This window comes from Pseudoliparis swirei, chromosome 15 (assembly GCF_029220125.1).
Source record: "Pseudoliparis swirei isolate HS2019 ecotype Mariana Trench chromosome 15, NWPU_hadal_v1, whole genome shotgun sequence".
NCBI lineage: Eukaryota > Metazoa > Chordata > Actinopteri > Perciformes > Liparidae > Pseudoliparis > Pseudoliparis swirei.
Genome location: NC_079402.1, coordinates 2848476 through 2863153, shown reverse-complemented (window position 1 = coordinate 2863153; position 14678 = coordinate 2848476). Strand labels below are relative to the sequence as shown.

Below are 14678 nucleotides of genomic sequence, written 5' to 3'. Positions count from 1 at the left end.
AGAACCTATAAAGGTGTCTCAAAGGAAAAAATGGTTCTTCAGTAGGTGACGGTTCTCCCTAGAACCAAAAAGCCTTTTATAGAACCATTTTTGAAGGTTCTTTCAGACACCTTCAAAGGTTCTTTCAAGAACTCTTTAAGGACATGGTTCTCTAAGGAACCCTGGTTTGAGAGGTTCTATTGCATATCATTCACACGTGATGAGCTCAATGTTCAATGAGTCAATGACCTGGAACAATATTAAAGAACCTTTAGACCTTGCTTTTGCCGGGTCGCTCACGACCTCTGACCCCGCAGGACGCCCGAGCCGGCGGGGCGGGCGGCGCTCCTCCGGCAGCTGATCGAGCGCCTGAAGAGCGACCGGGCCGCCGGAGGAGTCCAGGGCAAGACGAGCCCCGAACCGGCTGGATCCAGAGCTGGTCATGTGACTAAAGAGAACGCCAAACCCCCTGAGCCCAGGAACGAGAAGGCGTCGCTCTTCTATGAACTCGTCTCTGTCCGGGTACGAGCTTTATATCATTCATACCTTTAAAAAATGATGAAGAAGCTGTCGACGCGATCCACGCAAAGAGATTCAATTACATTTATTTTATATGAGCCCAAATCAGGGCTTTACAATCTGTACACATACGACATCCCTGACCTTTGACCTCACATCGAATCAGGAAAAACTCCTTAAAGTCACGAAGAATAAGTGAAGAAACCTTCAGGAGATCGCGACATGAAGGTTCCTTTAGTCCTAGTGTCATATTTATTTTGGGGTTATTTCTTTAAGGCGACGTCTTCATTGATCTACGTCACACGACATTTATAATTATACAAGACCCTGTAGGCCGCCAGGGGTCAATCTGACCTCACTATATTTAGAGATATGGAGGTCAAGTGGTGACACGTTTGACATTTTGAAGACGAGAGTCAGGGAAATAACTGGAGAGGTCACGCGCTCCACCGAGCAGCACCTGTGAACACACTCATCAAGACGTAGCTCCTCCCATTCAGCTTCAGGGTGTCACCTCATCCCATCGAGGGGCGCAGAGAATCACAATGTCAACGCTAAGGCGTTAGCTAACGGGGATTCCAGTTAATAAACTAATGAACTACACCTCCGCGTTCAGCTCCATTGCGGTTTATGGTTCACGGTTTAACTTCTTCCAGGAGGAGATGTCGGATCTGCGATCTCTGATCCGCCTGAAGGAGAAGGAGCTGCGCTGTCTGGAGTGGGGTCTGATGGCCCAGAGGGCCCACGAAGGCCTGGGGGAGGAGCTGGAGGACCGGGAGGCGGAGCAACAGGTAGAGACTTCTGCAGCAGCGGCGGAGAGAGGCTTCTCCACAATTCATCAAATAACACAGAGTCAAGGTGAAACGAGCAAGAGGGAGCAGGACGCCGGTCGACTGCGGCGGACCCGATTCAAATCTGGATGTCCCACCCGGGAAATCACACATCTACCAAAGCAGAATCCCTCCAGGCTGAGAGGGTATTTTGGGTCCACGAGGTCTTCATCACACACCAAGAGCTAAACAGAGACTTTTAGTTAACAGGAGCTCTCAGTGCAGACACACTGGGCCTCAGAACCCAGAGAAACCCCTCTTCGAAAACGGCTTTATTTTCCCTCTCTTTCTTCATTTATTTTTCTCCTGTCTCAATTTATTTATTTATTTCTCTCTCTTGTTCTCATGTCTGACTTTCCCCCCTCTCTCTCATTTCTTGGTTTGTGATTCATATCTTTGAATATTTAGAAGATAAAGTTTTGCTTATCTTTTCCAGTTATACATTTCCACCCAATATGTTTGTGCTTCAACATTTTCAGCAAGAAGTTTCCCTTTTTGATATGTTCAGATGTTTAAGCTATGTTCAGCCTATTAAAAAACTATTTCAGACATGTTCAGCTATTTCCAGACATTTTCAGTTGTTCATTTCATATTACAGCTATTTCCAGATATTTCCAGACATTTCCACTTATTCATTTCATATTTCAGATATTTTCAGTTATTAATTTCATATTTCAGCTATTTCCAGACATTTTCACTCATTCATTTCATATTTCAGCAATTTCCAGATATTTTCAGTTATTAATTTCATATTTCAGCTATTTCCAGACATTTTCACTTATTCATTTAATATTTCAGCTATTTTCAGACATTTTCAGCTGTTTTCAAACCTTTTTCAGCAATTTATTTTTTATTTTTCAGCTTCAAGCTTTCAGATGTTAAGCATTCCAACGCATTTTCAGCAGGAAATGCATTTTCTAGTCATTATTTAGATTTGTGGTCAGAACAATAAAATGACTGTAGTTGTGGTTCCAAAAGCTTTGAGGCTTCAAACAACGTGGATGTGGTGTGGTGACAAAAAAAAAAAGTCACCTGCACCCCCCGTTGTCACCTTTTTCACCCCTCATGAGTTTGCAGGTATGATAACCTCTCGCGGGATTTGCCTGAGATCTCGCCATGTGTCCACGAATCTCGCGAGATGTAAGGCAAAGTCCCATGAAGCGGTTCGAGATCTGGATCTAATTCCCCAAGCCGTGTGGATCTGTCTAACTCATGAACTTCTTCTCCAAGGTAGGTTTACTTTATTAAATATGACTTAGTTCATTAGATGTGCTCTTACTCTAAACACACGTTGGTTGCAACTGTAGCAAAAACCGTTTCTCCGTTATTAAGATGGTACTACTTTGTATCACTAGATCGCGAGCTGCTCATGCTAGCTATAGTAGCTATCAGTTGAGCTCTCGGGCTGTCCCATGTACAGACGAGATCAGAAGCTCCCTCGCGTCCCCAAACCTCCGCGATACACGTAAGAAAGCTATATATTGTTCATGTGTTTCCCGTTTTATGTCGGCGGGTTGTATCTGTGAAACTATAGCTCTGTTTACGTTACTGCTGCGGTCTCACGGCGGCAATTTACTTCCGGTTTCAGATCGGCGAAGAAGAGCGGATATAACGAGCTGACTCGCGTCTCAAACCTTCGTGATACACGTAAGAAAGTTGTATATTGTGAACGTGTTTCCCGTTTTAATTCGGCGGGTTATCAGGGTTTTTCCTGGGTCAAAATGGGTCTTCGGTGCTCCAAAAAAAATATGTTGGCGCGCTGCGCGCGCACCATCTATTCATGCAGTCGGGCTGTTGAGTGATCAGCAGCTGGCCGCTCTGTCAAGTCGCGCACCTCACAGTTGCGTATTGATCAGACAAGAAGACACGCTTATCAACTCCAGTGTTTCCCCAACCATTATAACAGGGTGAAATCTGACCACCCGTCACCCTGTAATTTTCGTCTACCCCCCCCCCCCCCCCTCTGTTAATATCTCTGTTGAGCCTCTAATAATAATACAACATATATATATATATATAGTTATGACTTTTCTGTTCTTCCTGACTCAAACTAAATACGCTCTAAACTGGAAAGAAGAAAGTGTGTGTGTTAGTGTGAAGTGTGTTTAAAGTTGTGTCTCCTGACTTTCATCCTCAGCAGCCGGAAGAGAGAGGACCACGCTGCGCTGCAGGAAGCATCACAAAGGCGCCACCAATCCAATGTGTCCATCAAAGGTTGGTGGAGATGTTCAGCGGTCGCTTTGGAGGCATTTATTAATGTGTTCATCTGTTATTAACTGAGGTCCACCCCTCAGGGCGTGGCCGAGCAGGAAGTGGCGGTACGTTGCTTTAAATAGGACTGAAGCTCACGATTACTTTCATCGATTATCACATTATTCTTGTGTTTATTTCTTTGTCTTTTTAAACTTTTTTTATTTTTTATGAGGAAATGCAAAGAATAGAAACGGTAGAGGAACCCAACAATCATCACATTCAGGGTACTAGAGTAGAGGTGGACCATGTGGCCTGGAACACAATCGGACTCTGCTTCCTAACTAGACCGACATGCGGGTTCAGGTCTTCAGGTCTTCACAGACCGAGTCCAGCAGCTCTACACCAGACGGCCTTTACAGAGAGGTACCGACCTCTTCTTCACTTCCCTCGAGCGACGGGCGGTTCTCTGTAGATGGGGACCTAACGGACATGTAGGCCGCAAGGTGAACCACGAAAAGTCCTTTAGAAAATGAATCCCGCTCCACAGTCGCGCATCTCCACAATATTTAGTTCATAAAAAAGAAAGTCGTGCTTAGCTACCAAAAAAAAGTCCGTCGCTGAATTTGCCGTCGATTCTCGATGCGACTATGTTTTATGCCGAACTAGTTTCTCCAGAGCGTAATAGGATCTTGGTCACGAGTGGTGGCACGGTTCGACACGTGATCGTTCTACACCAATGAGGTAGCTGCTTTTTGTCAACAGAATGGCAAGATGGCGTCCTCGAGCAGTACGGAAGACGAAGAAAATACATCGGAATATATTAATAAATCAAAAAACAAACATTGTTTTTGCATATTACTTCAGTCAAGCACGAGGAGGTACATTATTTCACCACTACACGATGGAATACATACAGGACAAGCCTACAAACGTGGCTCGGGTTGGACGGTGAGTCCCTGAGAACTTCAAACACTGTGTTGATGTGGAGTTTGACAATATTCCCGAGGATGCTGGCTTCCATCACACGTGCTACCGTAGATTTACGGACAAAATCCATGGCAAAGGTGGAAAGACGTCTCGCACGTGAGAGACGAGAAGCGACGGAAGACCACGAGGCCATTCCATCGACTTCTAGCGGCACGAGTCCAACAAAGAAACTGCGATCCAGGTCAGGGCTGCCAGTCGCAGGCTCTGGCCCCGTTCTTCCTGCCCTGTGCATAATTTGCCAAAAAAAGGAGAAGTTCGTCAACCGAGCAGGCAAACGACAAAGGGATACTCTGTCAAAGGCTGAAACATTAACAGCAGGTAAACACACACACACACACACACACACACACACACACACACACACTGTGGTTGAGTGACTGAAAGGTACAATTATGTGTGAGATATGTCAACAAACTCATTGAGCTATCCTTTTTGTTTTGTTAAGGCCAATTGCAGAAAGCTGCCGAGTTGAAGGAGGACCAAAGTATTCTTTTGCATATAAAAGACAAAGACTGTGTGGCTCTGGAGGTGCAGTACCACAAAGGCTGTTATAATCAGTACACCAGGTTTTTGACGAGGCCTGAAAAACCAGAGAAAGACCAGTAAGTTATTTATTATATTGCATTTCAAGGAGCTACTAACTTAACATTGCAGAAGTAAACATTCAATCTGCATTCTGTTGTATGTGCACACAATCACAACACATATTCATTTATTTCCTTCTCATTCATATGTGTTATAGGAATGAGCCCACGTTTGATGTCAGCTATAAGACAGGGCTCCAGACTCACTTTTTTTACTAGGAGCACAGTGGCCCCTAACTTAAAATTTTAGGGGCGCAAGCAGAAAATTTAGGGGCGCACACTATAAATCGATCAAGATTGACAGCTGCGTCAGCTCCCATGGCAACTGTCTTGTCTAACCACCCTGTTTCTGTCCCTAGTTTCTTGAAGGCCTCTTTGGTGGCATCATATACACCTTAAAATGAAATCACATATTGTGCACAATTATTTATGTGTTAGTCCTACCACCAGCCTAACAGCTTAATCATTATGGTGCCTGTTTGCCTTCATAAACTGCAAAACATTCACAACAAAGAACTCTTCAGAAGTTACTGTATTGAGTTTAAACATAATTTGAGAGAAAACATACCTTGAGCATGTGCATGTTGCACTTGATGTGGCCAATCAAAACATTTGTTGGTTTCCCTTGTTGCAGGATCCTGGCATATATGATTTCACACTCTTTTGTTGACGTATCTGTGTCCCCATCAACCATGATTGACAGATAGGAGCGTCCTTAATCTTCTCGTACGTCTTCCGTCTTCCGTTTTGCTTAGTATCTTTAATCCCTTCCCACTAAGGATCAAACACGTTCCTACATGTTTGCTCCTCATTGATAACACTCAGTAGCGGACCATGTGATTTGTGTCATCTGACCAGGGTGGCGGTCATAAATGGTTTAGAATAATAACTGATTGAGTGTGTATGAAAATAACCATGAAATTCACCGTAACCATAAACCCATGATCACGACTGTCATTCATAACCAAATGGACACGGGATAGAACTTCACATTGTCTTTGATTATTTATATTTAACCTCTCAGTAATTTTGTTAATAACATCATAGTGGAGGTTTTTTTAAATATATTTTTTGTGATATGATAAAGGCTTTGTCGAAGCTAAATTATTAAGTCGGCATTCATATTTATATGTTTTCTAATATGAAGAACATTATTGGGACATGGCCACGTTGGTTGTCAACGTGTTCTGGTTCATGATTTGTTGGGTCATTTTTTTCCAAGTAATGTTATTCCAAAGTTATTCCAAGAACCAGCTTTTGAAGAATGAAGAAATGATATACTTAAAGAAAAATTATATATATATATATAATATTTATATATACATTATATTTATATCTATATATTTAATTTTTTATTTAAAAGATTACAAACTTCTTTAAATGCAGGGAAACTTGAAAGTTTTTGCCAAATATGCTTCTCTTGTGAAGTTTGGTTGATATTTTTATAAAGTAATTGTCTATATAACTTACCAACTATATATATATATATAAATAAATTGTATAATTAATTGCAGATACATATACACATATATATATATACATAATTATATATATATATATATATGTATATATGAACCACCAGTAAAGACAAAGCATTTATCATTTTAGCAATTACACCTGAAATGAGAAAAAAAACCTCCACCCTTCCATCACCCCCCATGGAAAAGACATACGGAACTATTTTCTCTTTGGCTGATTCGACTAAGAGGTGTGCTCCTCTCTTAGGGAGGAGTCAACACGACCGTTCGCCATGGAGGCATCTACGTCAAAGCCGTCATCCCCAGAGGAGCAGCTGAGCTCGACGGGCGGATACAGAAAGGTGACGGCGAGCTCACACATCGAGTCTGTTCCAACGCTTCCTGTGTCCTAACCGCGTGGTGTCTGGTGCTCAGGTGACCGTGTGGTGGCTGTCAATGGGAATAGTCTGGAGGGAGCCACTCACCACCAAGCGGTGGAAGCGCTCCGAGAAACGGGGCAGGTGAGGGGTGACCTCTTCCCGCAGCGGCCGGCCGACGAGCTGTTTAACTGCCCGCTAACGCCGCGTGAATAACTTTCTCCCTCAGACGGTGCACTTGCTGCTGGAGAAGGGTCACCCGCCTACAGACAGCGTCCAAGCGCCCCACACGCCTCAGTGCAGTCGGCCCGCTGCAGCCGGCGACCAAGACCAGAGCAAGAATAAAGAGCCGCTGGAGGTCAAGGAAAGCCCAGTACAGCTTCATCACACGAGGTGAGGCGACCCCACGGCACACACGCTGGGGGATTATAAATGCATGGGGTGACTCAGCAACTTTCTAAAGAAACCAATGTGAATACACTCTAATGTCTCTAATTAGTCGTCTCAGTAGGCTGGGCACCTGTATTTAGACCAATGTATTTTTTACGCTATTCTGTAAGCCCATCCTGTAATTAAAGTAAGTAGGAAGCATTTAGCTTGTGTATTCTTTCACAGTGTTACACTAAGCAACGTTTCTCTCTTTAAACAAAGTAATTTATTGTTGGTAATCTCATTACAACCCCTCAGCTGCACACTGCTGCCTATTGAGAGCTCGGGACCTGGTAGAAGACCATGCATTGCTTAAATGTGCTGCGTCACATCCGTCTGATTCTGAATCTGTCATTTAGTGTTTCCTGGTTGATTAGTAACACACAATGTAAATTAAGTTCCTTTTTTAATACTATCATTTTGAAAGATAGCCACTTGATTTATGTAACTCAGACTGCAGAATCCTCAATAGCTCAATCACTCAATTTGGACTCGTTTCAACTCTTTTTGGACGATTTGGAGAGGCGGAACAAATGAAGGCCCCTAAAACGCTTTAAATGTACACAAGTACTTTATTAAAATCCAAACAATTTGGGCCTTTCTTTTTTAATAAGAGGAATTTTCTGGTGTCAAACTTTGGCCTGAGCCTAACAGGTGCTACGGAGCAGCCTTTTCTAATAGCTACATATGATTGTACTATTTGTAATAGTAAATCCACCTTTAATGTGTACGTGTTCTCAATGACTTTGTCCCACCACCATCTTTACACTCCTATCCTCTGCAGGATCCTGGGAGCGAAGTTGGCCAAGAGATCCGGCACGCGATAAATAACTCCAACCTGCACATCTTTGTTCCCACAGACAATGTGTTTGACGTGCGTCTGCTGAAGAACACGTCAGGTCTGGCCTTCAGTTTCAGTCGGGAGGAGAGCATCCCGGAGGAGTCCCCCGGGTCCAGCATGGTGCGGGTCAAAAAGCTGTTTCCTGGCCAGCCGGCTGCGGAGAGCGGGCGCATCAACGTGGCGGCGTCATCATGCGGGTCAATCGGACCCCCCTCAAAGGACTCTCGCAACATGTGAGTAGGATGTCGCTGCGGTCACAGGTTCCTTTAACTGCTCTGATCTGTCCTCTCATTGGTCTGGTTACTGGTTCCTTCACATAGGAGGTGATATCCGCCCTGAGAGGAACAGGACAGGAGGTGACTCTGCTCCTCTGTAGACCCGAGTACGGGGTTCTCCCTGAAATGGACACTTCAGCTTTGGTGAGTCAGTAAATTCTTCTTTTTCTTCTTTTTGTCTGCCGACTACTCTGTGGACATTTCAAGAGCCAGTGACTGGTAACTTCATTGAAACTATGACTTCTTCCCAGACGCCCATGCCGTCCCCACGAAAGCAGCCGGTGACCCAGGTGGAGTCCAGCCTGAGCTTCGGCAGGGCAAAGTCTCCTCCGGAGTCGCAGGGCAGCAAGAGTCAGGTCCTCATGGAGGACGCCCTGGAGAGGATGCTGCTCAAATCCCCCGGCCGACACAACAGCTACAGAGACAGCACCGACGAGGAGGTGGAGGAAGCCTTCAGCGCCAGCCCGGTGGAGCACAGCAGGCACACCTGGGAGCAGAGTGTCTACCACACCCCCGGCAGCAACCTGGGGCTGGGTCGCTACGACAGCACCGGTCAACTGGACGACACCGTCAACTCGGCCTTCTACTCCCCAAACCTGTCGCTGACCAGTTCGGACCACAGCAAGAGGTACTTGAAGAATGTTTAAATAATCCTCATATCATCCGTATTTATTGTATTCTCTGATATGTCATATTTATTCCCTTTACGGTTGTTTGGATAGGTTTGCTCCATCCCCCGTGGCAGCTGATCTGGAGTCATCCATCCTGCATATGGTGTCCTCCCCCACCGCCCAAGCCCGGATCCCTCCCCCACTGCCTCTGCCGTTAAACCTCACCCTGCCCGGCAACGGACAGGACATGGAGGACTTTGTCCCGGTAAGGAGCGAGTAAAGAAGAAAAATTACGGTGTCTTCAGACCCAGGGTAACTTCTCTCACTGAGATGCATCTCTGTTTCTAGGAGGTGGAGCTCAGGGTCTCGTTGGTGAAGTCGGAAAAGGGCAGCCTGGGCTTCACCCTCACAAAAGGTAACGACCACGGATGTTACATCCACGACATCGTGCAGGATCCAGCCAAAGGAGACGGAACCCTGAGGCCCGGGGACCGGATGATTACGGTATTCACCCTCATTCCCTTAATCTGATCACAGCCTACAATGTTTCCGCCTGTGTTGTTGGTGCATTAAAGTCAACGAAATACTTTGGTTTCAACCCGATATAGTTTTCATTTTTGGGAATAGCGTCTCAAGCAAACAGGCGAACGATTCCTTTAAATTCGGGAAGCGTGACTTGTTTATTTTCCCTCTGCAGGTGAACAACACAGATGTGAGCAACATGGGCCACACCGAGGTGGTCAACCTTGTGCGCGCGGCGCCTCGCGTGGTCGACTTGGTGGTAGGGAGAGTCCTGGAGGCCCCCAAGCCCCCCATAGAAGCCCATCTGCTGCCTGACATCGGCTTCAAGGGCAGTCAAGAACCACTGGGTACGAACACAACACGTCTGGCTCTTTTCATCGGTCTTCTCAGATTTCCCAGATCTAAAATACGTCCGTCAAGTCCTGATTGTTCCACATGTGGTTCTATTGCCAGGTTTGGTGCTGGATGGCGGCTGTGACAGTATATACGACGTCTTGTTTGTGAGGGACGTCGTTCCCGGTTCACTGGCCTTCGAGGAGGGCAGCCTGAGAACACTCGATCTAATCCACTACATCAACGGAGCTCCCACGCAGGAGCTGACTCTCAGTGAGAGCAGCAGACTGATGGACCTGTCGCTCGACGACCTCACACTCAAAGCCACGAGGTAGTCGAGAAAAGAATGGCGCGTGTAGCCTGAATGGGATTTGTCATGTTATCTGAATGGCATTAAAACAAGTCATTTTATCATTTTATTTCCTCAAAGGGATGGAAAGCCCGTTTCCCCTGGCAGAAGAGTGTCTCTTTCTTAATAACAACGTTAGCCCCAAAGTTTCATCCAGCATGAATGGTATGCTTTTGATTTTAAAGGCGTGACTTGTTAAATAAATATGATAAAATGCTGATTGTGTCTATTATTTTGCATATAATTTGTTTTCTGTTTCAGGGTTTCTGAAAGAAGAAGATCCGAGCGATACAGAGAGTCTAGCAGCAATTTGTCCTTCAGGGGTAAGTTTAGAAATACATTTGTATTTCTTCTTGTGATTATAACGTCACTGCCAGACAGTCGTCGACTCAAGTTTTGATCACAGATTAAAGTATGAATCCACTTTTCTTTTTATTGCACGTGCAGGAGGAGATCATACATCTGGACCTGGAGAAGCTGCAGGCCGGAGGTCTGGGGTTCTCTGTGATTGGAGGAGAGAGGGGGATCTTTGTGAAGTCCATCACCCCGGGAGGACTAGCAGAGACCTCCAGGGAACTGCAAGTGGGAGACCGGCTGCTGAAAGTGAGTTATATTTCACCTCTGCTGCTCAGAAGTCAAGTGCGTATTGATATATGGACTACTATTTAAGTTATTATTTATATCATTTACTGTGACCTCTGCCCACCCTATGAACCGTACACAAACAAAATAACACAAATGCAAAGCGTTCAATCTGCTGAGCATTTATCCTGCATGCTTTGTCTTTCTTCCTCACGTGTGTCAAACGTTGTGATGTCTCTTGCAGGTGAATGAGGAACTCATGACCGGCGTGTCCCACACCAAAGCCGTCACCACCATCCGTAAAGCTAAAGGCCCGGTGCATCTCATCGTGTCCAGACCGCCCGACCAGAACCCAAACACATGGCCTATCTGCCCATCAACTCGGACAAGTGCAATGGAAACACAGGCAAGAGACGCAGAACGTGGAATCTGTTTGTCTCATTTGCGAAGATGTCATTATACTGTAACAAAATGTGACCAGTGCCATCATTATTATTAATATTCTGCACACACCCCACGCTCCTTCTTGCTGCTTTCAGATGTGAGTGAGGACAGTGGAGCAAAGACTCTGTTTCCTCTCCGTAATGAGCTGAAACCCGGCAGCTGCCCTGTTCTACCACCAATAGGTACGTGCAGGCTAGAGGTCTCTGTAGAACCATGAGTGTTGTTTAATTTGACTTGTGTATATCTCATAATACGATTGTTGCCTTCACAAACTCTGCGCCGCACTCTTGTGTACAGACTATGAAGAGGATCCACTCGGACACAAGAGAGACGCAGCATAGCGCAGAGCTTTCGAGGACACCGACTGACGGCTCTTCTTTACACGAAGACTCCCCTGAGGTTCAATTCTAATCTTTCCATCTTGATGAAACTCTGAAGCTAAATGCAGCAGATGATTGATTTTTTTTTTTTTATTCTTTCAAAATAGAGTTCCGTGGAAGTGGAAGACGATCCGAGGAATGAAAAGTAGGATTCTGATTCTCGGGTTCACTCGTAGCTCTGAATATATTAATAAGCTTCTCACTGGTTATGTTTTTTAATTGACAGCTATCTGCAAATGAGTGTTGGACAGCAGGAGGAAGATGAGATCACGTGGGGGAGTGATGAGCTGCCAATTGAAAACATGAACTCTGAATCGAGAGACGGTAAGAGCGGCTTTGGATTTTAATTTTGATTTAATGTGAGAAGGGAATACATAATCTGGGTTGGCAAAAGAGATCTAGATTCCAACATTTAATGCATTTCGTGCAGTGAGAATGGAGTCTAAAATAAAGAGGAAGTCATGGGTCAAACATTCGCCTAATATGTTTTCACATTTAAGATTTGTCTTTATTGACAAAACATCTTTTGGGCATTTTTTTCTCGTAAATCTGCTTTAACTGTTTCTACCCCCCCCCCCCCCCCAATTCCAGACGAGCCAATCATCACCGAGGATGAGCTGACCTCTTTGCCCCTCATCAAGGTGGTCCCCGATGGCCAGTACACGGGCCCGCAGCTCAACACTGTGGTCCGCATGATGAGGGGCCTTCTGGAGCAGAAGGTCCCGCTGCAGGAGTTCGATGTAAGAATCTACCAAGAATTGCGATGCCTGTGAATTAATTGTACAATTAGATGAATTGATCATCCGTGAATATAATTTTAGGTTTTTCCACCCGGCAGAATCTTCAGAACCTCCAGCCGCTGGACGACTGTTTGATCGGTCAGACGAAGGAGAACAAGAAGAAGAACCGCTACAAGAACATCGTTCCCTGTAAGAAAGTGTTTCCTCACGGGAAGCAGGAGGGCTTTTTTATAAGTTTAGATATTTAAAATGTTGGACATCAATTGAGAAATCTATTTTTCCTGTCCAAATCTCATCCAGTCGTCTCGACACGAGTTGTGCTGCGCAGAGACGGCGGCTACATCAACGCCAACTTCATCAACATGTCCGTGAAGGAGGAGAACTACATGTACATCGCATGTCAGGGGCCCTTACCCACGACTCTGGGGGACTCTAGGCAAATGGTCTGGGAGCAGAAGTCCAACGTCATCGCCATGATGACCCAGGAAGTCGAGGGCGGGAAGGTGAAATGTCAGCGGTACTGGCCGGACACGCCGAGGACGGCGGAGATGGTGGACGACCGGTTGCAGATCACGCTGATCAAAGACCAATACCTCGACAACTTCGTCATCCGACTCATTGAAGTCAAAGATGTCCAGGTTAGTTTGTTTACAAGATTAAAATGAAATGTGAACCTGACACCTTAAGCTGAGAGTCTCTCCTCCTTCAGACCAATGAGATACAGCACGTGACTCATCTGAACTACACGGGCTGGCCGGACCACGGGACGCCCGAGCAGCCCGAGCAGCTGCTCACCTTCATTTCCTACATGAGGCACGTCCACCGATCGGGGCCCATCGTCTCCCACTGCAGCGCGGGCATCGGCCGATCGGGAACCCTCATCTGTATCGACGTGGTCCTGGGTCTCATCAGTAAAGACGCCGATGTAAGCGGACGATCTTTATCACGTTTGTATTGTGTGTTGTTTCATAAAGTGAGGTTCTGTTTTTTATTTATTCGTCTCTTCTTTGCTTAGTTTGACCTTTCAGATGTGGTTAGGAACATGAGGCTTCAGAGGCAGGGAATGATCCAGACAGAGGTGAGCTTTAAAGTTTTATTTAAATAGCTTGATTCTTAACTGCTCTGATCATCTGTTTGGTTCATTTTCCCTTGTTTTGTTCTTCTTCTTTTTTTACAGGAGCAATATGTGTTCTGCTATCAAGTGATCCTGTACGTCCTCAGATGCCTTCAAGCGGAGGAAAACATCTCTGGATAGTAGCCGTCGTAAAGAGACTGAGTCACACAGATCAAAACAAAAGTGGAGGAGCGTTAACACCGGCAGAAATTGCCAAATTACATTCCATGTTTTTTTTAAATGCCTTAAAATATCCAGTTCCTTGAGAGTACATCCTTTTAAAGAAGTCTATATTTTTATGTTTTCTTTTTGAGTGCTCTCTCCCTCTATCTTTCTCTCTTTCTCGCTCTCATTGGCTGCTACTACTTTTCAATGCATTTATGAGAACTGCTGATTGTATTTTCTTATTGTCCCCTACAAGAGAACACTAATATTTTCTTTTTTTTCACAAATTCTTGGATATTTTAAAAATAGTAATGAAAGTGATAAATGATTTCATATATTATGTGGAACAAAACTGTACTTGTGTATTTTGAATCCTACTTTGATGCTGGAATATGCCTTGACAGAATACTATGTCAGTATTTGCTTTGTAAATCTATTATACAGTAATTGCTTACTGCCTGAGGTAAATGATGACATTAAAAGTGTACATATTCATCTCCTGAAAATTAAACTGCCTACATTTTAAGTGGAATGTGGAGAAAAGTTTTATTTCAGAAAAAAGAATCAAATATGTTGTCTTTATAATTTATAGACACATTATCCTAATTCAGATGAGGAAGAGAAGCTGCAACGGCCCCTGGCTCGCTAACTTGTCCGAGCTGCCGAACAGCTCCGGCCTCTCGGGTATCAGCATCACCTGCAGCAGCCAGTTAATTAAGGCTAGCGCCGTTCAGCTAGCGGATGTTAGCGTTTAGCACCATTATAGCGTCAGTAACCTGGCCTGAGAATTACATTGTTTCATCAAAGATTAGATAGTTACATGTTGTGTCCCGTGACAGATATAAACAGTAGTATGCACACACATAAGTACATATTTACATACACAACATGTTCATACATATAAACAGGTTCTTGTCAGTGCCGTCGATCTCCGTGACCTTGTCGCCATGGAAACATTGTCACATGA

General features: G+C 44.8%; 4 protein-coding genes across 4 annotated transcripts; all 4 read left to right on the top strand.

The window, feature by feature from the left end:
- The first annotated feature begins 126 nt into the window (after window positions 1-126).
- LOC130205646 (uncharacterized) lies at window positions 127-7728 on the top strand. The gene is made up of 10 exons (XM_056433135.1): window positions 127-501; window positions 1155-1289; window positions 2399-2558; window positions 3466-3542; window positions 4586-4826; window positions 4954-5110; window positions 6818-6911; window positions 6985-7070; window positions 7156-7319; window positions 7715-7728. The coding sequence occupies exons 2-10, from the start codon at window positions 1161-1163 to the stop codon at window positions 7726-7728; spliced, it is 1122 nt and encodes a 373-aa protein (XP_056289110.1). The 5' UTR covers window positions 127-501; window positions 1155-1160.
- LOC130205645 (tyrosine-protein phosphatase non-receptor type 13-like) lies at window positions 7299-9275 on the top strand (the record flags this gene model as incomplete). Its single annotated transcript, XM_056433134.1, has 5 exons — window positions 7299-7319; window positions 8216-8429; window positions 8517-8615; window positions 8723-9099; window positions 9194-9275. Coding segments are annotated over exons 2-5 (600 nt in total), but the record flags the coding sequence as incomplete, so codon positions are not given.
- A 4-nt stretch (window positions 9276-9279) lies between these two features.
- On the top strand, window positions 9280-14243 carry LOC130205644 (tyrosine-protein phosphatase non-receptor type 13-like). The gene is made up of 15 exons (XM_056433133.1): window positions 9280-9347; window positions 9431-9586; window positions 9780-9951; window positions 10058-10268; window positions 10368-10380; window positions 10734-10889; window positions 11113-11274; window positions 11800-11837; window positions 11919-12016; window positions 12284-12432; window positions 12531-12621; window positions 12733-13070; window positions 13142-13357; window positions 13448-13510; window positions 13610-14243. The coding sequence occupies exons 1-15, from the start codon at window positions 9330-9332 to the stop codon at window positions 13685-13687; spliced, it is 1959 nt and encodes a 652-aa protein (XP_056289108.1). The 5' UTR covers window positions 9280-9329; the 3' UTR covers window positions 13688-14243.
- LOC130205456 (disks large 1 tumor suppressor protein) lies at window positions 10412-11656 on the top strand. The gene is made up of 6 exons (XM_056432856.1): window positions 10412-10451; window positions 10548-10609; window positions 10734-10889; window positions 11113-11274; window positions 11408-11494; window positions 11610-11656. The coding sequence occupies exons 1-5, from the start codon at window positions 10445-10447 to the stop codon at window positions 11411-11413; spliced, it is 393 nt and encodes a 130-aa protein (XP_056288831.1). The 5' UTR covers window positions 10412-10444; the 3' UTR covers window positions 11414-11494; window positions 11610-11656.
- Window positions 14244-14678: the final 435 nt, after the last annotated feature.